Source organism: Schistocerca serialis, chromosome 5 (genome assembly GCF_023864345.2).
Source record: "Schistocerca serialis cubense isolate TAMUIC-IGC-003099 chromosome 5, iqSchSeri2.2, whole genome shotgun sequence".
NCBI lineage: Eukaryota > Metazoa > Arthropoda > Insecta > Orthoptera > Acrididae > Schistocerca > Schistocerca serialis.
Window position 1 is genome coordinate 277127040 of NC_064642.1, and position 25002 is coordinate 277152041.

Consider the following 25002-nt stretch of genomic DNA (forward strand, 5'->3'; position numbering starts at 1 on the left):
ATCGTAAAGTAACAAGGGTCATCACCTTACCAGCAGCCTTCATCCATAGTTTTAGCTGCCGTTTCGGTTTTGGTGTGCAAGGATAGATCCAGGTTTCTTCAACAGTTCCAGATTGGCGCAAAAGTCTTGCGGATTGAGATTAAACATCGGCCGACATAGCGTTAAAAAACTGAGTGGCATGAGCTTTTAGTCGACTGTAATCAATCGCGGTACCCACCTCGTACACAGCTCCTTCATAGCCAATTCTCCCACCTGGATATTACGCACTCACTCAGCTGAGACGCCCACAATCTCAGAAAGCTCACGAATTATTGTTCAGTGGTCTAGCATTACCGTAACATAAATTCTAGCAGTGGTTTCCTTTGTGGTGACCTCACTCGGACGGCCGGAGCGCTCCTCGCCTTTGGTGCTAGACCGACCAAAATTAAATTCATTAATCAAAGAAATAATGGTCTTCACTTAAACGTGCAGAGTCCGCGTTAATTTCAACCAATTGTATTTTAATTTCTGCGACAGTCTAATACTTCAAATGAAAATGTTTAATAGCAGCCAAAGACTTGGTTTCCTGTATTTTCAATCGCAGACGACACACTGACGAATTCAGGCGGCTTTCAATAATGAACTGTTCGCTGCAAATTTATTAAATTATCTATACTATCCTTGGAATAATCAGGCTTACCAACTATGAAGGGTCAACAAAAATATTCCATTATATCACGTAAATTTACATGAGTTATCAATAAGCCCTTGTATTTAATTCGTGTGTCTTACGAATTTCGTCCTGCACTTTCATCTGAACTGCGAGGAAATTGCCAGTAAGGTGTTTGTCGCTTCGAGAAAGACCTGTCGCAATCAAGTGTCTAGTTCTCCGAGGTTCTCCATCATTCGACTCTAGATAGGGCATAAAATGTCTCTATGGTATTCACCTATATGGCACAGCCTTTGGCTCCGAAACAGGCTTCAAAAGTTATTCGCTCAGTGCAGTGCACGTATCGCGATGTGTTTGATGCGTTGAACAACACTTAATATTTTTAAAGTACTCCAAAATACTTAATTAGAGGGACGAAATAGCAACAGGTCTTATTTAAACGGTTCTACGTATCAGTCCTTAATGTCTAACAATGAGTTATGCATACAAATAACGAGTCACGTATATTCAACGTTGATTTGAAACTGCTCCAGTCGTTCCTGAGTAACGCTTCTGTGTCAGCTTTTCACCCTCAACTCTCAGCCGTAGTGGTGCTAGAAGTGTGAATTTTTCGAGAGAGCATGTACTGTATGTGCCTGTTTTAGTGGGAATTACTTCAGGCGTCAGGGAGATATGCTGATACTTCACCGTCTTTGCACCCTGCCCCGTCCCCTCCCCGCTCAAACTCTAGGGGTGAAGCGTCATCATGACTCTCAACAGTAGGTGCAGTTATCAAGATAATTATGAAACTGGTTCTAATACCGGTCGTTATCGAATAGTTTTAAATGTCATTCATCTCACCACACTCCAACCAGTACAAGTACTTGGGGTATATTACCCCCTTAATAATTTTGTTCAGATAATAAGTCATACATAGACAACGTTCGATTTAAATTCCTCTTGAGTTAATCTCCTATGTCTCCCTTTTTCACTTCTCACATTAATGGCTGGTAGGTTCCTACTCCCCTCCCCCATCCGACCCTCACAAACCTTAGCCGGTGCGCACCCAATGATACAGGAAAGCATGCAACAGGGGCAAACAAATAATAGCTTCATTATAATTTCAGTCTTGAATCGCAATGTTTATTTGTAATCAGGTTATCAGTGTAAGTCAGTTTGTCTTCATGTGTAGTATGTACGCCTCAGTGATGATCTTTATATACCATAATTGGTTAATGGTTTTGACAGCGCCATCACCTGTAATGGTGTGAATTGTGTAATGCAACACGTTTCTACTCAGGTCTGAAGCTGCTCATTACCGACCAACCCAAGACTGGACATAAAATGTAGCAAATATTTGCTGGATCGCTATGTCACAACCTGTGAACAAGTAATTATTTTCATATATTAGATATAATTCTGTGGTTTGTCGTCCTTGCTGATGCCATAGTCTTCAATGCAGCCTATGCAATGAAAGTTATGTGTGTTCTCGTATTTTACCTGTTTGTGTATCGTATTCTCTGAAGCTGAGTTTGGAGTCTATATCATTATTTGTTTACAAGAGCGTAGGAAACAGCCCAAAAACCAACTCAGGCTGGCTGGTGTAACTGCCGAAGGTTGTTAATAATAAATTTTAAGTCCAAATCCGATACCCATATTTGCAAAGAATGCATTTGTTGCAGAGGATATGGGGCTTCTCAGTAGGTGTTAAGAAAGACAGTTCCACATTCTACAGTAGCTTGAACTGACCATAAAGTTAAAAACAACCTATTATCTAAGTCCGGAAACACTTCCTTGAGACACGTGCCAATCTGTCCTACAAGATTCATCTGTTTCCTAACCTTACAAGAGGTGGTCGATGTGGCTACCATTCGTTCTCATAAACTAGCCGAAAAAAATAGCTGACATCACCTTAAGAGAACGCTTATTTTTATGGAGTATTCAGAAAAGCGCTGATGGAAGGTGGTCATACGAGTCTTCCTGCAAAGTCTAGCAGTGCAATGGAGGCTGTGTGCGAATCGGTTCTATGGAGTCAGCGCAGTAACATGAGTCTTCATGCAGACATGACAGAATGATAGAAATGAGCTATCGTGTTTAGAGGCGCCAGTGGACACACCAGTAATTTATTTTCGGGATTTGTTTCTGTGCAACGACGATCGCCCATGTGGTACACAAGGAAATGTGATAGGTAGGATAGAGGTCGTAGGTACTTTTATATGTCATCACTCATCCATGTGAGTACGATCCTCATATTTATTGAAATATTCTCGGTGACCAAGTCTTGCCCGTTCTCCTGCATTTTCGTAATGAGAATTCTGTGGACGTTCCCGTCTTACAGGATGACATAAAACTTGTTCACATACGTTCTTGGTTAGACCAGCACGCAGCCGCTCTGTCTCACATTGATTGCTCGGCTAAATCTCCTGGTCTTAATCACATAGAAAACGTATGATGCTGTGGAACAGCAAATAAAACGTCGCCATAAACGAATCCGCTTTTATAAAGATCTGGGACCCATTCATAAATGTATGACTTCAGTGGGAGCCAGCATGACTGAAGAAACTTATGGATTCTCTTCTCCACAGAACAGGGGCTCTTAACAAGGCTCGAGGCAGGTTTGCAAGGCGCTGGAGTGATATCTCCCAGGATGAGTTATTTCTTGTCTGGTGCGCTGAAATAGGTCTTCGTTCCTTCCCAGAGAATCACGAAATCTAGTGCAAACGCATGGCTACCGTCAGGTTTGATCACGTTCATCACACACGCTCCATATCCCGAGCGTGCTGTCGACAAGTTTGAAGCACGGCAGTGGCTGTAAATATCCCCACAACGCTGCAAGTATCTTGGTGTTACCACGTCATGAATAAATCACGTCTGTTGCCTCAGTGTGAAGGTGGAGTTGTCCTACAAGAGTGGTAATCTGTCGTGCAGACACTTGTTAAAAACAGCGTCTGTCAATTTCTCGGATGAAGTTTATGGCCTTTTGAGTTTGGCTCCCACATTTCCTGCTCACACATTTATGTTACAACGATACTAATGCCCTACTTGGCTTATTTCTTGAGGATTTACATCCACCCACAAGTTGTTATAGCGTATGTTTATTATTATGAACTCTGTAAATACTATCTCATCCATAAATAAAGAGCAATCTCTGTGCTGCGAATCTTCAGAGTTCAGTCTTAGAATCTTGTCGGATGAGAGCCTGCACAGGCTGTGATACGGATGATGTAACTGCTATCGCGGAAATGACAACGCAATTTCTGGTTAATGCCATTAGGGGCTAAAGTTCCTTCCTTTTTTATTGATTTATTTATTTATTTATTTTTTGCTTCTACTCGTCACAAACTATCCTGCACGTGAGTTGTTCGTTGCATATTGCGATCTCTTATCCGTGTTGTGAAAGTTTCCACATCGTCCCTGCAACCTGCTGAACTTTTTAATGGAAATAATCGTTCATGGTGCTAGCTGATAAGCATGACATAAGGTTAGCGATTAACGCCGTTGGTTAAACAATAGCAGAAATTCCATGTTTCCCATTTCTCGATGAGACAGTGGGACACAATATGACTGGGTACATCATTCTCACTCCGCGGAATTACTGCTTTTATTTGTCGAAAGTCAGTATATCCTCTAAACGACAGACGCCGAGTGGCACATAACTGCAGTGTCTGCTAACGGTATCGCTGACACAGGCCTAAGTGCAGAGACAAACACAACCATTACGAAATGAGTGATGACGGGCAGGCAACCTACAATATTGGGAGCTGATTCTTCTTGCCTCGTAAAAAGTAGAACATATTTGATCAAGCATTTGTCTCCGCACGTAGGTTTGCAATCGCTTTTCCAGTTTGGACCAGAAATATCTGCTGTAAGAATATGAAACATTTTATTTTAATCACAAGCCAGACCTGCGAGCGAAATGATTAGCAGATCAGATAAAACTCAAAATGTAATTCAGTTATATAATTAAGTAATGTAGTATTCACTACAGAATTTAATGTATTCACAAATGGTTTAAAACTGAAACATTTGAACCTCAACATTTTTAGAAAACCAACATCTACACTGTCCATTCACAATAATATGATTGCCTGTCAAACGCCGGAACAACCGCGTAACCATGTTTTGCAGCGCAGACCGTCGTGATACGTGTAGGGAGAGAGTCAGTAAGGTTCTGAAAGGTACCAAGAGGGACGTGGAACGACGCCGGTTCCAGTACCGTGGACCGCTGCGCTGTGTTGTCGCTTGATAATTCATGACTCGAGAAGCGCGATCGACGTTGTCCCACACATAATCTATTCAATCTAGTTAATTTGGTGACCACGCCCGTACACCGCGGTCTGTGTGAGGCGTTGTATGGCTCTGAACACTATGGGACTTAACATCTATGGTCATCAGTCCCCTAGAACTTAGAACTACTTAAACCAAACTAACCTAAGGACATCACACAACACCCAGTCATCACGAGGCAGAGAAAATCCCTGACCCCGCCGGGAAGGAACCCGGGTGTGGGAAGCGAGAACGCTACCGCACGACCACGAGCTGCGGACGAGGCGTTGTATGCATGCTGTCGTGCTGAGGACAAACACCCTGCATGAAGAGATGGACTTTTCCGAAAGGATAGATGCGTTCTTTGTTGACCCATTGTTCATTCCAAAAGGGACAAGATCACCCGGGGAACGCCACGAAAACATTACCCAGACTAAGACGCTCCCTAAACCGGCCTGGACCCTCCGATGGTTGTTGTAGTGTGTCTGCCATCTGTCCGATGGAGTATGTAAAGGACAAGTGTCGCCACTCAGTGGATGTCCAGTTGAAAAAACTGCTGTGCAGATTCTTCTTTTGCCGTCGATGAACAGTAGTCAGTATGGGTACAGGAACAAGGTGCCAATTGCGGAGACCGATACCCAGCAACGTTCACTGCACTGTCGCTCAGGCGACTCTGGTGATAGCCCCTAGGTTCGTCTGGGCGATCAATTGCTCAGCAGCTGCAGATGTGTTCACCCTTAGCTTCGCAGCTGTCGTTTGCAGCCTGTGGTCTGTGGACCGTGATGCACCACAGTCACCTCGGCGTCGCTGAGCGGCATTTTGCCATGCACGGTGTACATCTGCCATGGTGGTACGCGGAAAGTATGGGTACAGGAACAAGGTGCCAATTGCGGAGACCGATACCCAGCAACGTTCACTGCACTGTCGCTCAGGCGACTCTGGTGATAGCCCCTAAGTATGGGTACAGGAACAAGGTGCCAATTGCGGAGACCGATACCCAGCAACGTTCACTGCACTGTCGCTCAGGCGACTCTGGTGATAGCCCCTAGGTTCGTCTGGGCGATCAATTGCTCAGCAGCTGCAGATGTGTTCACCCTTAGCTTCGCAGCTGTCGTTTGCAGCCAGTGGTCTGTGGACCTGATGCACCACAGTCACCTCGGCGTCGCTGAGCGGCATTCTGCCATGCACGGTGTACATCTGCCATGGTGGTACGCGGAAAGTTGATAAAATCAGTCGTTTCAGAAATGTTTTAACCTTTGGCGCAAATGCCGGACGTCAGATATATCCCTCAGTTTTCACATTACGACAATTACAGCGCTGTTCCAGCGTCCATGCGGCGCGTTTGAAATACCCTCCACTGTTAGTGCTGCCAGCTGTCGCGTGTGACAGGTTATTGCACGTAGACATCGAACACATATTGTGATCACATTAACGTCACTGTAGTATTTACAAAAGAAAGTACGTAATTATTGTGTTTATGCTTGGCACCACAGACACCAAAATCCTCCTCCACTCACTACGGAGGGTCGTCTTTCGTTACATCTTTAGGTCACTTCCGCACTACAAAGTGGAGTCCCGTTATTTTTGATCAGATGAGGTATGCGTGCTGCATGCCCGTTCCCAACGGCTCAGCTCAGTGTAATATCCAGAAATTCGAGAATCGCCGTCCAAGTATGCAATTTACTCACTGAAATACGATGTCGAGGCCTAAGTACCCTAAAAGAGACTAACTCATGAAGCTTATGTATTTCTGAGATACAAACACAATAGGTAGGAGAAGGATCTTCGCCCATTGCCTGAAGCAGGAGGGTTACATGTGTAACTCGAAAAGTAAAGACGCTTAAGCGGTTGAAGAATATTGTCTCTTGTTTGTGTGTATTGCTATTAAAATTTAGGTTGGTTGAATCACTCTCTTTTGACTTGAAAAAGAGTTCAATAATTTAAAGTTATAACTAACATGATCTATGGCTGTAACACTGTTTTGATATTTTTTTTTTATTTTGTGATTGATTTCGAAATTCCAGTCCCATCTTCAGATTCTTCGTAGGTACACAACTAATCGATGTTAGGAGCTGTTTTCCGGATTAGAGCTGGCTGCCAACCAGATGGCTAGTGTGCAAGCACCACGTCCACAACAGCCTGCGGTGGACAGTAAGATACTTCAGAAAAGTTTTCTTCTTCTTTTGAAAAGTCGCGCTACAGAAGAATGAGAAAGATATGGCGAGTAGATCGAGTAACTAATGAGTTCTGAAATGAATTTATAAAAAAGAAATTTATTTCATACTTTGATCGCTTCGTAGTCATCAAAGCATCAAGGATTCGTCAGTTTGGCGCCTTTGTGGCGGCAGTGGTAGAGGGAGATCAAGGCTGGTTACAGTAACTAGGCTAAAGCGCAAGTTCGTTGAAGTAGTTACTCAGAGATCTTCGCTGGATAAACTAACCTTCAGAATGAGGGCCACAACAGTTTTCTTTGCGTATCTCATACATTTTTTCACAGAACTAGTAAATTTTAAACTCAAAACCAATTATAGTTCAACGAAATTAATTTCATCCTCTGCGAAACAGAAAGGCGAGTTAGCTATTTGAGTGAAAACCCGAATATTATTATTCGGATATTTTTACTCTGATAATTAATTATAAGTTTCAAACCCTACTATTTATTCTTGTTCCACAAATAAAGTACTAGTTATTAATATAACTTACGTCGTTAAGTTCTGTATAGAAATTGAAATGAAACTGTACAGCCTAAATTCATGCAATTTATTTCGCACGATCGATGTTAACTAAACGGCAGCTACTAGAGTCTCAAATGGTTCTACATTTTCTCTTTATGTACTTCGTTTTTCTCCTTGCAGTCCCTCCAGAGCAGCTCATGATACTGGACGACAAGGGATCAAACATACCGCATTACATCCTCGGTCCGTACAACGAGGGCTCCGATGTCGACATCACCTGTATTGCCACTGGAGGTAGGTTAATCTTATAGAAGCAGTGCAAATACACTGAAGTATTTCCACTTACATTGCAACTCCTCTGTTTTTACTTTTCTCTCTCTCCTGTAATATGGGTGCCGGCTTGCATCAGTCTCATCTCTAATCATATTTAAAAAGTTAATAAATGGGGTTAACTCAGCAAATAAAGTAACCACTGTCCGACAAATGATACACGTAAAGCTAACAATCTGGTTGCAGAGAAACACAAACGTATCTTCACGTTAAGAAAATCTAAGATATACTTGTAGTTAGCTGGTAACCTTATAGAAATAGATACAATAGCAGATGAGATAGTTCTCTAAATTTTCAACGCAGTAAGAGGAACAGCTATAATTTCTCCGAACCAACTTGTTGCTGTATTTTGTATGTATCTATGACTACAACTAAGCCATGACTGTCGTCTACAATTCTTCTTCGCTAAAAGGTCATGCAGAAATCTCTTTAGTTTTATGAATATTTGATAAACGGTGAATACAAGGTCAGTTATACTAGCAGATGGGTAAGCATAAAGAAATCACAGTATACTGCCTGCAGTTGTAATGAGTTCTCTACTAAGTGTGAAAATGCATTATCGCGAATCATACGAGTTCATAGGTCCTCTCACTGCCCTTCATCTCAATGGCCTGATATAATTTCCGCAGAGCCCCACATTATCTCTCAGCGTTCACCCTTCCACTACTGTATAGGACGTCAGAGAGCAGACTGAAATAAAAAGTCGTCACTGACAAAGCGCGGTGACCCACTGTACTCTTTAACTTGAGTCTCTGTGCTGTATTAGATAAACTGGTTGCAACAGCAACGCATCAGCTACATATTCACAACAGTCTGTTCAGTGCACAGTGCTAATAACGAATATCGAGTAGTGCTACCTAATGTATTTTCAAAAAGTATCACGAGTTTGTGGGAGAAGGAGTGAAACACATCATCTGAAGATGCTTCAGCAGCAATTCTGATATCTAAAGAGAAATGTTAACTTTTGCATAACGTAACTGTGCGTTGAAGCTCGCTGGCCGTTCCTTTGCTACAAACCCGTATAATGATTGCTTGGGTCTTACCTAACAAAATAAATGCGTTATCTTCCGCTACAGTGTAGTGCGTCACCATTGACAGCAAAACCAGTTGAGTCCTCTTTCGACAGTCTGTAGAGGTGCATTATAAGTTTCTATGAAGCTGACTAATTGGAGGCGCCCTTAACGTGACTTTAGAAAACAATGACAGACGTTTGTATAACCTTGTGTTGTATGACAGAAAAGCATACGTAAGTTCAAATAGTTATGTGATGCATATTGGAAATGTATGGACAGTCAGTCGTAAAAATACTCATTAGAAAATGTTTTTATTTGTGGTTTTAGTTTCCTACAAACGGACTTCAATTCCCAAGGAATGTCTGTCCCCTCTATGCAGTTCCCATTACGCTGCACAAGTTTATCTTCAACTCCTCTGCGAAAAAGTTCTCAGTCGAGGATTAACGGCAGTCTTGTGTTACTAGTTACCTACTTCCAGATAGTAAATTTGACTGCTTCGAGTGCTAGTTCGGCAAACGCGTAATCATGAAATTCTGTACATTCCCACATACTTAAAGAGAATCAGCCACATTTATTTACGTGGTGTATGAACTACCAATCTTTCCAACAAGCGTCGGTCCTCTGTTTGTCATCGTGCTTTTCTCTAGAATTTTCTAACATTGCAGCTTCTCAGCATCATCCGTGGAAGACCTTATGGAGCTATCGACGTTATCTACTAGGTCATTTATGTACTCGTATAGAGACAACTGTAACGGTTAAAAACTTTCCCGTAGAGTACGCCGGAAGTTGCTTCCACATCTGAAGATTTCACTCCTTTACGAATGAGATGATGGGTTCTGTTTGCTCCATTACAATCACACAACTTTCCTAGTATTATGACACGCTCGTATTTTGTCACTTGGCGGCAATGCGGAACCGTGTCGAAGACGTCCCACAAGTCAGTGGACACGGCATTAATCATGGAACCATTTCTAGCACCTCCAGGGGTTCGTGGACGAACCGGGCGAGCTGGATTACACAGCGTCATTTTTGCTGAACCTAAGTTGACTGCTAATGAAAAGAATGACGGAACTCAGATATGTTATAACACGTGAGCATAAAATTTTTTGAGAATACAGAAACATATTTACGTCAGCGATATAGGCTTACAGTCTGGTGCTACTCCAATATGACGGTTCTTGAAAACAGAAAGACTTGCGCTATTTTCCAATCGCTATGAAGCCTTTGTTCGTCCAGGGACTTACGGCATACTTCTGTTAGTACAGGATCGAGTTCTTTCTCATACTCTGTAAAATGTCGTAGGTATTCCATTAGTCTAGATGATCCTCACTATGTTCAGCGATTCAACTTAGTCTTCTATCCCGTGGTCACTTATTTCGATATCTGTCATTTTATCGTTCTAGTGATGAGTTAAAGCAGGGGTAGTCAATCTTTTCTACCTGCGCCAACTTTTATATATCTGCTAGTAGTAAAATTTTAACATAATTTCCACAGTAATGGTAATCTATAAAGTTGAGAAATAAGTTTATAAAATTTATAAAGCGGAATTAGAGCAAGTTAAACCATATAAGAGTAGTTACTTTCGAAGGACCTTATGTCAAAATTATATGAAATCCTAATGAAGATGTTTTTAAGAATCCTACTGCTTGCCATCCACTATGAAAGCTGGGCCAGGTTCACCACCTCCAATTTAAAGCAACATAATCCATTGAATCTGAGTCAGTTATCTGCTTCGCTTTCGATTAGTTTTATGTGATCATTCCATTTTCAATCGTTAGGTACACCTGCTCCTACATATTTAATGGACTTTATTGCTGCTAGGCATTGTTGTATAACTGTGTATTCATACAGTAACGACTCTTCCTATACGTTTAGTTTCTTTACTTTGAGGGTCTACTGTCGAACCGTACTTCTCCAAGCAGCCGCACCTACCTGCAGGCGCCCGTGTGTTGCAGGGCGCCCGTCGCCGCGCGTCACGTGGTGGCAAGACAACGCACTGCTGGACGACTCGTGGGAGTCTCTGGGCGGGCGGCGCGTGCGCAACACGCTGCACCTGGAGAAGCTGTCGCGGCGTCAGCTGCACGCCGTGCTCACCTGCCAAGCCTCCTCCAGCCCGCTGGCCGCTCCGCTCTCCGGCGCGGTCACCCTCGACCTCAACCGTGAGTACTTCAGCAGCAGCACCATTTCGAGGAGCGTAAAGAGGTATGACTACGCGTTCTAGTTACAGACTTCGCCTACAACAGTGCTAGTAACAGGTATATCATACCTCAGTCATCTATTTCCAATTTAAGAGCCTTTACATTTGACTTTAGATTTTTTCGGAATGATACTCTCAATAAATAGTTTCTGCGTAACGAGAGACAGCGTGTCGTGTTAAAGACAAGCCACCTAGTAGCCCCAGGTGTTTTCAATCCTCAAGTGAGCTTGAAAATAAATCGAAAAATAATTACAGTAGCAGACCTGATACCTACTGCGGCAGTTATAGGGACCTCAAATACTAACAGATAAAACACTAGCTAGCATTATTTAGACTGTCTGCCTGGCCGAGACTCGAGTTCTGAGCCTTGCTTTTCGGGAGTAAAGTTCTTACCAACTGAGCTATACTGGCACGACTCACAACCAACCAACACAGCTCTACTTCCACCAGTAACACTCTCGTGTTTTCAAAACTTCAAAGAAGCCCTCCCGCTGGACTGACACTCCTGGAAATATGAATGTTGCAGAGGAATGACTTTGACGTTACCCGGAAGATCGTTTCCAATATGAGCACGAAAATTTGGCGGCAGGAATTCTGAATGCAATTACCGAGTTCGAGGATCCGACCGATAAACAGAGAGTAATCTTCCAGGAAATTTCAAGACAGCGCATACTTTGCTGTAGATTGTAATACTGTTTTTTCATAAGAAATCAAGGTAGGAGGATGTGGCCGTGTCATGTCGGTTACGTGGTCATTATAGACGGAGCCCGTGCTCTGGTTTGCGCAGGTCAGGGAAGGGAAAGGGCCGTGCCATTTTCAATGGAATCGACTCGGAATTTAGTGATTTTGGCAGACCACTCATAACGTTAACCTGGATATTTTCTGAACTGCCGACCTCCCAGATGCGAGTCTAGTGCTCCACCAATGCTCCACAACAATACGTCCAGTAGCACTAATCATAATATGCAGCCACTAATCCGAAGGAAGTGCGACTAGACCTACAAGTACCGATACAACTTGTAAAAATTACAAATTACTCTACGTGTCATAGTGATGAGCTAGACAACAGCGACATTTCTCATAGATACTGATTGTGCTGCAATTCAGGTGTCATCTACTCGGCCCATCACATTGATGTAACCGACTATGCTCGACGTCAACTTGCAGTAACCACTCACAGATGGCAACACGAGCAACGAGGATGTATAAAGTTTGTCAGGAACAAGGGGGGGGGGGGGGGAGTTGGTGATACAATGAATTCGTTGTCTGAATGCGGAAACGAGGAGATTTATCTGACGTCCAAACGGGCACTGGTTTTCGGGCCGAAGGTGGAAGCATTTCCGAAATTAAAGTACAACGTGCATAGCAAAATGGCATTATCCAAAACCGGCGTCGACGTCGAGGCAGCTGTGGGTCACCAAGTGTAATTAGTGACAGGGCTGAATGACGGCTACAGAGATGTGTACGTGCGAATAGGCATGCAACTGTCGAGCAACTACCGCCCAATTGAACCAAGGGGGTACCTACAGCGACTCCTTCACCAAACATTGCTGCGAATGGAACTCCGCAGCAGGCGTTGGTTCATACACCTGCTGATATCGACAATGACACCGGAATGTGTACGCCAATACCGCTACTGGTCGTCCATCAACTGTGTGAAGGCAGGAGGCCTTTTCATATCAATCTTGTTTTAGTTTCAATCCGATAGATGGCCGCTGGCGTGTTGGTCTTGCAACAATAGTCGGAAGGGTCCAGGCAGAAGGACAGGTCGTTATCATGTGGGCAGCGTAGTCGGCCATATCCTGGGTGATGTAATTCTGGAAGTCACAATGGATCAACACAAATGTGCATTTATCCTCCCGACAATGTAGACCCATACACACCGTTTGCCTTTCCTTGGCACGGTGGCATCTACAAGGAGGACAATGCAATGTGTGACACCACTTGCAGTGTACGTCCATGATTCGAAGAGCACCCCTCCTCCTCCCCCCTCCCCACCAATTTAAAACAAATCGAGAATCTTTGGGACGTCAAACGTGAAAACTTTGCGCAGCTGCCCACTGCACCGGAGTTGGTACAGTCGTCCCTGTCGGTACCATACAGAACCTCAAATACTGTCTTCCTGCACATCCGGGCTTTTGAGAGACAGTCAGATCAATGTGACTGAATGTGTGGATACTGAAATTATATAGCCCATACAATCGCTCTGTCAGTTGTGCCAACACAAAGACAAATTCTTAAAACTCAATCATGAGAAACAGATGCGTTTCTAATGGAAACAAATTTGATAAACCGTTTATTACTATCCAACTGTAGACTAATAACCTATCATTAAATTTGTAACACATATGGCTAAAGTATTAGTAGTTTTGCTGAACACTTACTGATCGTTAAGGACAAGTTGCGTTTATTTCGCAAAAGTGCAGTAATCGTCAACAGAAACTGTAAAAAAAGAAGCAATGGTAAGAGAGAGGGAGAGGCACAGAGAGAGAGACAGAGAGAGAGAGACAGAGAGTGGGGGGGAGGGGGGGAGAACAAAAAGAGAAATGGGAGAGAATGGACTTCGATATTTGGAACCCGCATACGTCTGAAATAATATGTTTATTATGCTACTGATATATGAAACTTATGAGTGGCATATTTTGGTGTAGAATGTTCACTATTTAACACTAACATTACAACACAGTGAACGTAGGATACATAATCAAACAGGCTGGAAGTGAATTACATCCTTAGCATTGCAAGCCAGTGGAATTTCAAAACATCCCCGTACAGTACGTAGGTGTAATGAGAGGTAAATTCCGTTTATAAGTAAGGATTACGCAGCAAGTTTCTCATTCAGAAGCCACATTTCATTGTTGGATGAACTTCCTTGTGCGCGTTATCTGAAAAGTTGAGTTCTCTACCAGCAGTAGTCGGAATCCTACAGCGGCTGGATTGTGGCTTATTCAGATTGCGGTTTATCTTTCTGTAATATTGTTGCCTTCATTGGTTCAGATCCATGACTGTCATGCCAATAAAGAGTTGATGGGTTCAGAAATGCCACACCCAAAATCATGAAGCTTCTCAGTAGCTCTGCGCTATAAGTACTCTACAGCAGACTTACTCAAAGTGGGGGGTGGGGGGTGGGGGTGCCGCCCTCTGGAAGGGTGGGGCGAGGGTGGGGGTGGGGATGAGGGGTGGGTGGGAGCAGAGAATAACAGATGGGCCGCCAGCCTTTATTGAAATACTGGTGTGAACAAATATCGCTTGCGTAAACTCCTCATTTCCATGAACCAAGGAAGCTCCTCCAACTTTAATTTCCTGTTTTACAAATGACCCTTTTTGCATTTGGATGATTGGATTGGAAATAACATTTTTGAAATTAGTGCTTAAATTTGTTCAGTCGTCATAGGTATGTCGTGATCTTGTAAATATTAAAGCCTTCTGAATGAATTATAAGCAATACAGATGCAAACAGTTAAACTTTAACTAATTGCTGAACTATGTAGGTAATGAAATACACATACTAGATGAGTTCCAATAACTGCATACGCAGCCGTGGTTACTTACAATGTAGGTGTGATTGTGTAATTTCATCAACTTTGAATAATGCAAATGTGTGATAATTTAAAATTTTCTTAACTGTCATGTGTTCGAATAGTTATTATTACTGATACTGTTGTAACTAATAGTTGCAGTAAATCGACAGAGGTGAATAGACACAGTGAGCATATTTTGTGCTGTGTGGAACAAGTGCTGAAGAAGAAACCAAAAATAGCAGTTGGGGGTTGGGGCTGGTGCATAGTTCACGTTTCAGAAGGGGAACGTGGCGAAAAAAGTCTAAGACGGTTGCTGTAGATGACAGACATGTTTGTTCGGACAGTCGGGATCGGAAAGCCATACCACATACCTAGAGTGAGGAACAAATTTGTTTGCAACAGAATGAGTATCCACACAACTGGTTCTCCTAACGACAACACTAGACACAGGAGGGGCCCCAGATCGTCATTTCAGGAGAGTCGCAGCTCTACGTAATAACGATGGACATAATAGTGCGCAGAGGTTCAGACCTGAACGAACGTTGCCACATAGAATTAAAATCGGCATACAGGTGCAACAGTTGGTTTAGTGCTGAGGGGTGACTTGGATGCACAGCATGATCACCTGTGATCCGCATAATCAGTAGATTCGACAGCAGCAGATACATTTATGACGTGCACACGGCCTGAGTCTGTTCCCTAACTTTAAGGTCTTCGTGATATTACAACAACGTAACATAGGACCACACGTTACCCTTTCTGCCCCAAGCCACCTCGAAACAGAGGGTGTTCGATTTTATCTTGGTTAGGACGTTCTCTAACTCTGTCACCCATCTACATCTACATCCAAATCTATACTCTGCAAAACATTGTGAAGTTCATGACACAGAGTGTGTTCCATTGTCACGGTTACTGGACTTCTTCCGCTTTCATTCACGTACGGAGTGCGGGAAGAATGCCGTTTGAATGCCTCTGCGCGTGCTATAATTGAAATAATCTTCTCCTGATGATCCCCACGGGAGCCAGTATGTTAAAGTGCATTCATTCATAGAGTCATCATTCAAAGTGGATTCTTGAAGCTTTATAAGTGGGCTTCCTGAAGATAGTTTACATCAGCTTAGTCTTCCAATACAGTTGTTTCAACATCGTGGCACTCGCTCGCGAGTCAAACTAACTGTGACCATTCGTGATGGCCTTCTCTGTTTACGTTCAATATCCATTGTTAGTCCCTTTTGTTACGGGTTCCAAACACCTGACCAATATTATAGGACAGTTCGCTAGAATGACTTTTAAGCAGTCACCTTTGTACACTGAGTGTATTTCCCTACTGTTTAACCAATAAACCAAGGCTGCTACCTGCTTCATCCACGACTGAGCCAATGTGATCATTCCATTACATGTCCATACCAAGAGTTGCACACACTTATTGGTATGAGTTTACAGGTTCCAATTGTGACTTATTGACGTTACAGTTATAGAATACTACTTTTTCGTTTTGTGACGTAGCAAGTATTCAATATTTGGACCATTTTGAAATCTTATCAAGAGCTGACCCATTATTTCAGCGACTACTTTAATATGGAGCACATCATCTGCGGCGAGCATGAAGTTATTTCTAATATTGTCTGCAAGATTATTAATATACGACCTTAACATCAAGGAAACTAACGCACTTCCACGGGAACACCTGGATTTACTTCTACTACTGTCGTTGACTCACCAGCCAAAATAACTGTGTCCTTCCTACGAAAAGATCGTCAATACAGTCACAAACATTGCTTAATTCCCCGTGCGATCGTTTTTTCCATACTATGCCTGTCTGTAATAGTAACCAAATGCTTTTCGGAAAGTGAGAGATACTCCAACTACCTGAGTGCCTTGATCCGGGGCTTTCAGTACGGCACGCGAGGAAAGTGTAAGTTGAGTTTTGCACTAGCGATGTATTGAGAACAGGTGCTGGTTGGCATGGAGGAGGTCATTCCGTTCGAGATACCTCATTACCTTTGAGATCGGAAATGGTGCAAAGATTCTACAACCAATGTTTCTCAAGGATATTTGATGGTAGTTTTGTGGATCACTTATGCGACTCTTCTCGTAACCGGATGTGACCAGTGCTTTCGCCTAACTGCTGGGCGCTGATTTTTGTTCAAGGTCTCTACGATAGATTGCAGGAGGACTAACTCAGCCATAAATCGAGTATAGAATATGAGAGAGATTCCATCGGGCCGTGGGAGTTTCTTCCATTCTTTCTCAACATCACAGATACTAAAATCTATTTCGCTCATACATTCACCGGTGCGAGAATTAAACTGGGCAATACTTCCGACTTTTTCTTTCCAAAGGAACATTTGAAAACAGAGCTTAGTATATCAGCATTCGCTTTGATAACATAAATTTCATTTCCTGCCTCGTCTGTCAATGAATGGACACTAAGTTTCGTGCCGCTGTCAGCCTTTAAATTTCACAAGAACTATGTTGGGTTTTCTGGAAGATTTCACTACTCTACTCAGATACTGTAGTCATTGAAGGCTTCACGTATTTCTTTCTTAATATCCACACGTATTTCACTCAACATCTCTACATCTATAGGCCTATTCTTAGTTTTACACCTATGACACAAAAGTCTCTGTTTCTTTAGTGTCTGCATAGCGACTGTATGCGGTGGAAGGTCCCTTCAGTCCTGAACTGATCCACTGGCTTCGTATCTGTCCACTGCATGGCCAATTATGATTTATACTTGAGCCATAGATCCTCTACACGCTCCTCTACAGAGCTAAGAGTTTCAAATTCCTCACTGAATTACGACACAGCTGCTTCTTTATGTAGTTTACTGAACATGTAAGCCGTTCTACTTCTTTTAGTTGCCCTTCGTAATTAGCTGTTCTTTGTTGCTATAAATACCTCCATGGTCACCGACAGCAGTTTTCATGTGAACATCCTCAAAGAGGTCAGGTTTACTTATTGCCATTAGCTCTAATACATTTCGTCATCAGCGGGGTACCGAACTATCTGTTCCAGGTAGTTTCTAGAGCAGCCATTGGTGACGTTCCACAGGATGTCTTGTCGCCCACACCGCTAACAAAACTATAATTATCCCAAACAATTCAGTTGGAGGAACATCAGCAACTAAGCATTATACCAAAGTTGAAAATCCCGCTACAGTTGTAAAGTTCTGTTATCATCCCACGACCGGTTTCGGGCTCTTATAAGCCCTTCTTCAGATGTCGTAACGTGGTGCTGTGACCCCCGAGTACCGCGGTGTGCGTGTACAAGGCGGGACGTTCTACCTACGAGTGCAGATGCTGGAAGTGATCTCCTTGAATTTGAAGACACAGTTGCGCACATATCTGGTAGGTTTGATCATCACGCGAGTGTTACGGAAATGCTTCAGGAACTCGGCTGGGAGTCTCTAGAAGAAAGGAGGCGTTCTTTTCGTGATTCGGTACTGAGGAAATTTAGAGAACCAGCATTTGAGACTGACTGCAGTACAATTTTACTGCCGCCAACTTACATTTCGGGGAAAGACCACAAAGATAAGAGAGATTAGCGCTCGTACAGAGGCATATAGGCAGTCATTGTTCCCTCGTTCTGTTTGGGAGTGGAACAGGGAGAGAAGATGCTAGTTGTGGTACGAGGTACTCTCCGCCACGCACCGTATGGTGGATTGCGGAGTATGTATGTAGATGTAGATGTAGAAATCTGCATGTTCTCGAAGACGTTGAGTTGAACACCGGGAGTGATGTTCCGAATGCGACGTGTCACTGTAGTTTTTAATTCTTGTATGATGTGTGGATTGTCTTCATAGGACTATCCCTTAAACGTATCCCATAGAAAGTAATCCGGTGGAGCCAAGTCGGGTGAACGTGGAAGTCACAGTCCTCGAGAGATGAAGTGGTCATCGAAGATGTCCTTTAGAACGTTCATCACCTTGTGGGCAGTACGTGCAGTTGCCCCATTCTGTTGGAACCAGGCATTCTCAATTTCATCCTCATTCCATTCACCTAGGAAGGGCTCCAGAATGCATGTGCAGCACCGTTCTACATTAATGGTGTCCTGAAAGAAGTTCGGCCCAATGATGCGTTTACGAGTCACGGTGCACCGAACACCAAACTTTTGATCATGCATTGGGGACACCTTAAATGCATGCGGGTTCTCCGTAGACAACATACGACTATTCTGGCTATTCACGTAACCGGAGAGGTGGAACCATGCCTCATCCGAGAAAAACGTTGTGTCAAGAATCGCCTCACCATTGTCTTGCCACAAGGATAGAAACCAGTTGCCAAAGTTCACACGCACCGGGCGATGGGTGTCTCTCAGTTCAAGAGCGACGGGCATTTTGTACGGATACACGCATAGTGACATCCGGAGAATCTTGTGGGTGGAACCCACGAACACGTGGGCTGCTGAGCTAGTCGTCTAACCGATTTCTTTGGATTTGGAAGCATTATGTCTTTCACCTTCTCCTCCGATATGGATGTGGATGGTCTGCCTGATTTTGGAGCATTATGAACGCTTCCGGTCTTTAGAGCCTTGGTGATTAGGTTCCGTACAGCACCTTCACTCCTGGGAACTTTGCTGCAAATGCAGCTTCTACTGCTGAGGTAAACTTGCCTCCATTACGGAACACATTCCCCACGAAACACGCTTTGTTCAGTAGTCAGCTTGATGACCTGGATCACAATGATGTCACACAAAAAGTTGGTCTTCATTCAAACCGGACATACGAACAAATACAAATACCTTGGCACACTGAGCAAATATGATTCAAATATATTATACAATGGAAGATGTTGTATTAATAATTGACAATCATATCAGTCATTACTTAGCACACCACAACATGACACTACATAGTTTCTTTCTGAACACTCTATAGTATGATCACCGAACTTAGGAAGTAGCGAAATGAGTTTTCGGTCACTTCAGAGGCTGACTCTGGAGGTTGTTAGATGGTTCCAATTGTAATTTTCCTCCCGTTCCCGATACTCAGTCTTGCTCCCACAATGTAACTTTCAGTTCCAATTATGTCGGCGTGATTGTGTTTCCAGTTTGCGGCGGCAAATACACCATCTCCATTACCCCTTAGCCTATTCTTTCGGTATATACTTAAATTTTCTCAAAAAATCTCACTTCTGTCAGCTTCAGGTTTTAGCCAAGATTCTGTGACTAGTATTACACGAGCTTTTCAGAAGCGCTTGAAATCCTGGCGTTTTGTCGCGAAATCAGTACTTAACTAGGCTTTTAATGTTCTCACATGTGAGAGAGAGGGGTGGTGTATCTTTGAATCTTCCACTGATCCTTTCGCATTTCCCGTAGACATCGCTATCTGGACTGCATAGAGAGCCATTTAACCTGAATAACCAGCAAAATAAAATCTGATCATCTACACTGAACGTAGAACAGACGAGAATAGAAAATACTGGGTATGCTTTACTTCCACCACAAAGCTGGGATGATGGTGGCAGAACCAAGCGAGATTGCGCTGCGGTTAGCATATTGGACTCGCAGTCGGAAGGATGGTTGTACAAATTTAGGTTTACCAGGTGCCAGTAAATCACCTGAACAATCTGCCGCAACAGTTCCTTTGAAAAGGACACAATCGATGTCTTTTCTCAGCATTCCTTCGATCAGAGACACCTACGTCTCATCGGCGGTGGGTCGTTACGCTTCGTTGCCATGTGATTATGAAAGAAAGTATGATAACTTCCATTAAACGGCCAACACACATGTTTTGATGTGACAGCACAAAATACGAATTTGGGCAGCAGACTTCGAAGGGACGTAACTTTAAACTTTCCCTGGCCTCATCCTCTGTAAATTCTCTCACAGCTGCGGCTAGAACCCGTGCGCTCTTTGCGGTGGCGGTATCCCCAATGTTTACAAAGAGTGCGAAAAACTACTTAATGAAAAATTAAGTGCGCCTGACAGTGAGTACATATACAGTTACAGTGAGGTTACTAAGCAGATATTGGAAGCACAATGGTGACTGAATTAAGTTGGTATAAAAACATTTTTTCTTCTGGAATCCTAGGATTTTAGCCGTAGGTATTTAGGTTAATCCTACAAGTGTGCTGTAGTGTAACACACGTCTTTTGGTTCTGATGCAGGAGACGTTAAAATCGTCAAAATTTCTGAAACGTGTCCTGTTATTTGAATCAAAATTTTTAAAAAGGAAAAATTTGCAGTGCAGGCGTAGGGATGATATTAGTCAGTAAAACCAAAAAATGTGATTGACATCGTCGTTGACAACAGCATTGCTGTCAGATATGAGAAGCAGAGATTCTCATCCTTACTCATGTATTTTGCTTCAAAAGTCCCACGTCTCATACTTCTTCTCAGTTTTGCTGTTTCCTTCTATCTACTCTTCTTTCTACTGTTTCTCATGCAGTCACCTTTCTATAGTTTACTCTCGAACCATATTGAGCCCTCTAGACTGTTAATTTTATACAGCAGATCCTGTAATTTTTCCTCACTTTCACATAGGACACAACTGGCATCGGCGAAAGTCATCATTGAAATCCTTTCACTTTCATTTCTAATCACACTGTTTAAACTTTTATATTTTCTTCGTAGCTCTTTCGATTCACAAGTTGGAGGGAGGACAAAGGCTACCAGTCTGCTTTGCTCCCTTTTAATTCCAAACACTTCTTCCTTATTCTTATATTCTTACTATTCGCTCTTGATTCTTCTATACATTGTGTGTTAATCGTCTTTATTTATAGAGTATACTTACTTTTCGCTAGGTTTCAAATACATTTCACATTATACTGTCAAATGATTTTCCTTGGTACACGAATCCTACGAAGCACTCATGACTTTTCTTAAGGGTTGGTTCCAGCATAAAGCGCAAAGTCGGAAATAGCTCTTTAGTGCTCTTACCTTCTCTAAATTCAAACTGTCTGTCATCTCTCAGATTCTCGATTGTCTACTATATTCGTCTGTACTCTTTCCAGAAACTGGATGCATTTTCTGTCAAGTTGATTGTTCGTTAGTTCTCGCTTTTTTCTGTCTTTGTTTTCTAAGTGCTTGTGAGGTTAACATTATTCCATAAGGCCTGTGGGTTTTGCCAGACTCATAGATTCTACAAATAAACTGGAATCATCCTCTTCCCGCAATGATTTCAAAAATTGTCTGGGGATGGTATCTGATTTTCTGCTTTGTTTGATCGTCCCCCAAAGCTTTGTCAAACTATCATCGGATATTCCGTCTTCTTGATATCTTCATACACCTTTGTCGTATTAGGAAGGATTTCAGCCAGCTCGTACAGGTCGTCCATGCTCCCTTTCCTTCAATCCACTACATCAACTGCGTTTAACAGTATAAATACTTTTACACTCTTGATGCACGTTTAGAAATCAGACTGGATTTGTGGTTATGATGCTTCTCAGCTTTAGTACCTTCACGCTGTTAGTCGTAATAGACTCGCCAATCGGCCTTCCTAGTCTTGGGCTCGATATTTTCACATTTCACACTTGTTGGCGATGTCACTCTACGTGTTATAACGTTCTGAATGATACGACACATGCGTGAACTTCGTTGATTAATACCTGATTGTAGATTGGCTTTTAGAAAAGACTACAAATAGATTTAAACACTGCACATTTCACTATAATTATAAACGGCAGTGTGACACCGCAGCGCTGTTCAATCCCTATTGCCTTCATTGCACCTCAAACTCATTCTATATTACGATTTTGCTATAGTCATGTCTGCTTTCTGCGTTTACTCTTTGCTCAAGCACATTAAAATATTTGTTCATGACTTATTGAGGTCAAAGAATTGTATATCATTGTATTTTGAAGTCTACTTTCAACTTATGTCAGAATTTCGATACTCTAAGCTGTAACTTCAGCATCCTGCAAAACCGTTTAGTAAAGGATAGCAGAGGGCGAAGATGCAGACGAAGAGGAATATTTGCGAAGAGGACGCATAGACGTTGCTTTTTATTGGTGCACATCATTAATGCAGTACTATTCCTGAAGTAATCTTCTGAAGTAATGTGCGCACATATTTGTGTGTGTGTGTATGTGTGTGTGTGTGTGTGTGTGTGTGTGTGTGTGTGTGTGTGTGTGTGCGTGGGTGTGCGCACGTCCTCTATTTTTCTCTGTTTTTCCGTGAACCAACTCTTTCCCTAACCCGAAAATGAATGTATTCCTGAGTCACACGAGTCTTATACCCACGGTATTCTCTATTGTTAATTATTGCTATCGTATGCGGAGAGCTGAGATATGATTGACGTAGAAAAGTCATGTTTCTCTAATCCGTATGAAAATACAGCTTGCATATGCGCCTGGATTAATCGACAAACTGTACCGTTTTTGTAACAAAGAACCATATGGACAAAGCCCTGCCATAAACAGTAGCCCGCTCTTAGAACTTCCTGAAACGTCTGCTGGCCGGGTTATCATTAAAATGAAACGCAGCTGTTGTCCCTGGAGTGCTGCATATGAATTTTTGTGGAACAGCTTTTCAAATACACACAAAGATTCGAAGAATTGTTTGCAGAGGCACAGTTTGCGAAACTGCCGCATTGTGTGCCGCCGTATCGTGGAGTCTTGCCAAAACTTTGAAATACGTTTCGAGTAAGAGCGTTCGTTGCGGGAGTCACTCAGAGTAAATTTCACTGAAACGTTCCTCATCCATTATATGTCTATAATGCAGCAATACACTGTAAAAACCGAGCAGCATTTTTCTGCTGGTACAATGAACATACAAAACAGCGGGATGTCCTGTTATCAGAAAGCACACCGAATCCATAAGCCACGAGGATATATTGTCCTCTACCTTGCATATACAACTTCGCCCCCCCCCCCCCCTCCTACAATTTTCTTCCTTTGTGAGTTGCAGTTTTACTTCTGGATGCCAATAACAGTGTATAGGGAAAGTTTCTCGGTTATTCAAGAGACTCGCACATTGATATGCTTTTTTGTTTTGTGCTTGATTTTAAAACACAAATTGTAGTTGACACTAATGATCATTGAAAGCTGAAGCTGTCCATCAAGGACTCGGCATCTATTCCTCATTCCACGGGCAACAGAATACATTAGTTTTCTTCGACTAAACGAAATTTACGAGAAAAGTCATTAGGCTTTATGATCGAAGCTTTGCTGGTTACCATTCAAGCAACTGCAAATTAGAATGGTTTTACCTTAATACTCTTCTTCGTCACGTGGCATTTACGAAAAATTGTAAACAAAGTTTATTAGATCAAACGAATCCAGTGAGCAACTTTCCATCACCAGGAACCTGTTATACGTTGACGTTTCTAATGAACTGGAAGTAAACACGCATTCGCAGTGCTGTTACGAAGACAGCGTTGTCTCTCATCTCGAATGGAACAATTCGTTTTGAGTACACTGTTCAGTCTGCATTTTATGGCAAGTACTATAACCAGCATAGAATGGTTCATCACACTGACGTTATCCAAAGGTTCAGCCACTGTCGTGTGACAGAAATCATTGAACATCTGCCTCGCTTTTGGGCGCAGACGACTACCCAGAAGAATCGAAAAAATGGTAGAAGCCGACCTCACGGAAGATCAGCGCGGATTATGGAGAAATGTAGAACACACTAGGCAACACTGACCCTACGACTAATCTTAGAAGTTAAGGGAAGACAAACCTACGTTCATAGCGTTTGAAGAGCTAGAGACCGGCCGAAGTGGCCGTGCGGTTCTAGGCGCTGCAGTCTGGAACCGCGAGACTGCTACGGTCGCTGGTTCGAATCCTGCCTCGGGCATGTATGTGTGTGATGTCCTTAGGTTAGTTAGTTTTAACTAGTTCTAAGTTCTAGGGGACTAATGACCTCAGAAGTTGAGTCCCATAGTGATCAGAGCCATTTGAACCCAAGAGCTAGAGAAATATTTTGAGAATGTTGACTGGAATACTCTTCTTGAAATTCTGAATGAAGCAGGGGTAAAATACGCGGAGTGAAAGTGTATTTATAACTTGTACAGAAAGCACATTGTGCTTATAAGTGTCGAGCGTCATGAAGGGGAAACAGTGGTTGAGGAGGGAGTGAGGCAGGCTTGTAACCTGTCGCCAGTGTTATTCAGTCTCTGCATTTGGTTAGAAGTAAAGGAAACAAAAGAAAAGTTTGGAATACGAATTAAAGTTCAGGGAGGAGAAATTAAAACTGACGTTTGCAGATGGCATTGTCATTCTTTCTGTGACAACAAAAGGTTTGAATGAGCATTTGAACGTAATGGACTGTGCCTTGCAAGGAGAATATAAAATGAACATAAACAAAAGCAAAGCAAGGATAATGGAACGTAGTCGAATTAAATTAGTTGATGCTGAAGGAATCACATTAGGAAACCATGCACTTAAAGCAGTAAATTACTTTTTTTATTTGGACACCAGAGCAACTG

At 42.6% G+C, this 25002-nt stretch overlaps 1 protein-coding gene across 1 annotated transcript in view; it reads left to right on the forward strand.

The window, feature by feature from the left end:
- LOC126481898 (nephrin-like) overlaps nt 1-25002 on the forward strand; it is a 462484-nt gene that overhangs the window by 291804 nt on the left and 145678 nt on the right. The window contains exons 4-5 of the mRNA XM_050105856.1: nt 7750-7863; nt 10868-11071. Coding sequence (XP_049961813.1) covers nt 7750-7863; nt 10868-11071 — 318 coding nt within the window. The remainder of the gene's footprint in view (nt 1-7749; nt 7864-10867; nt 11072-25002) is intronic.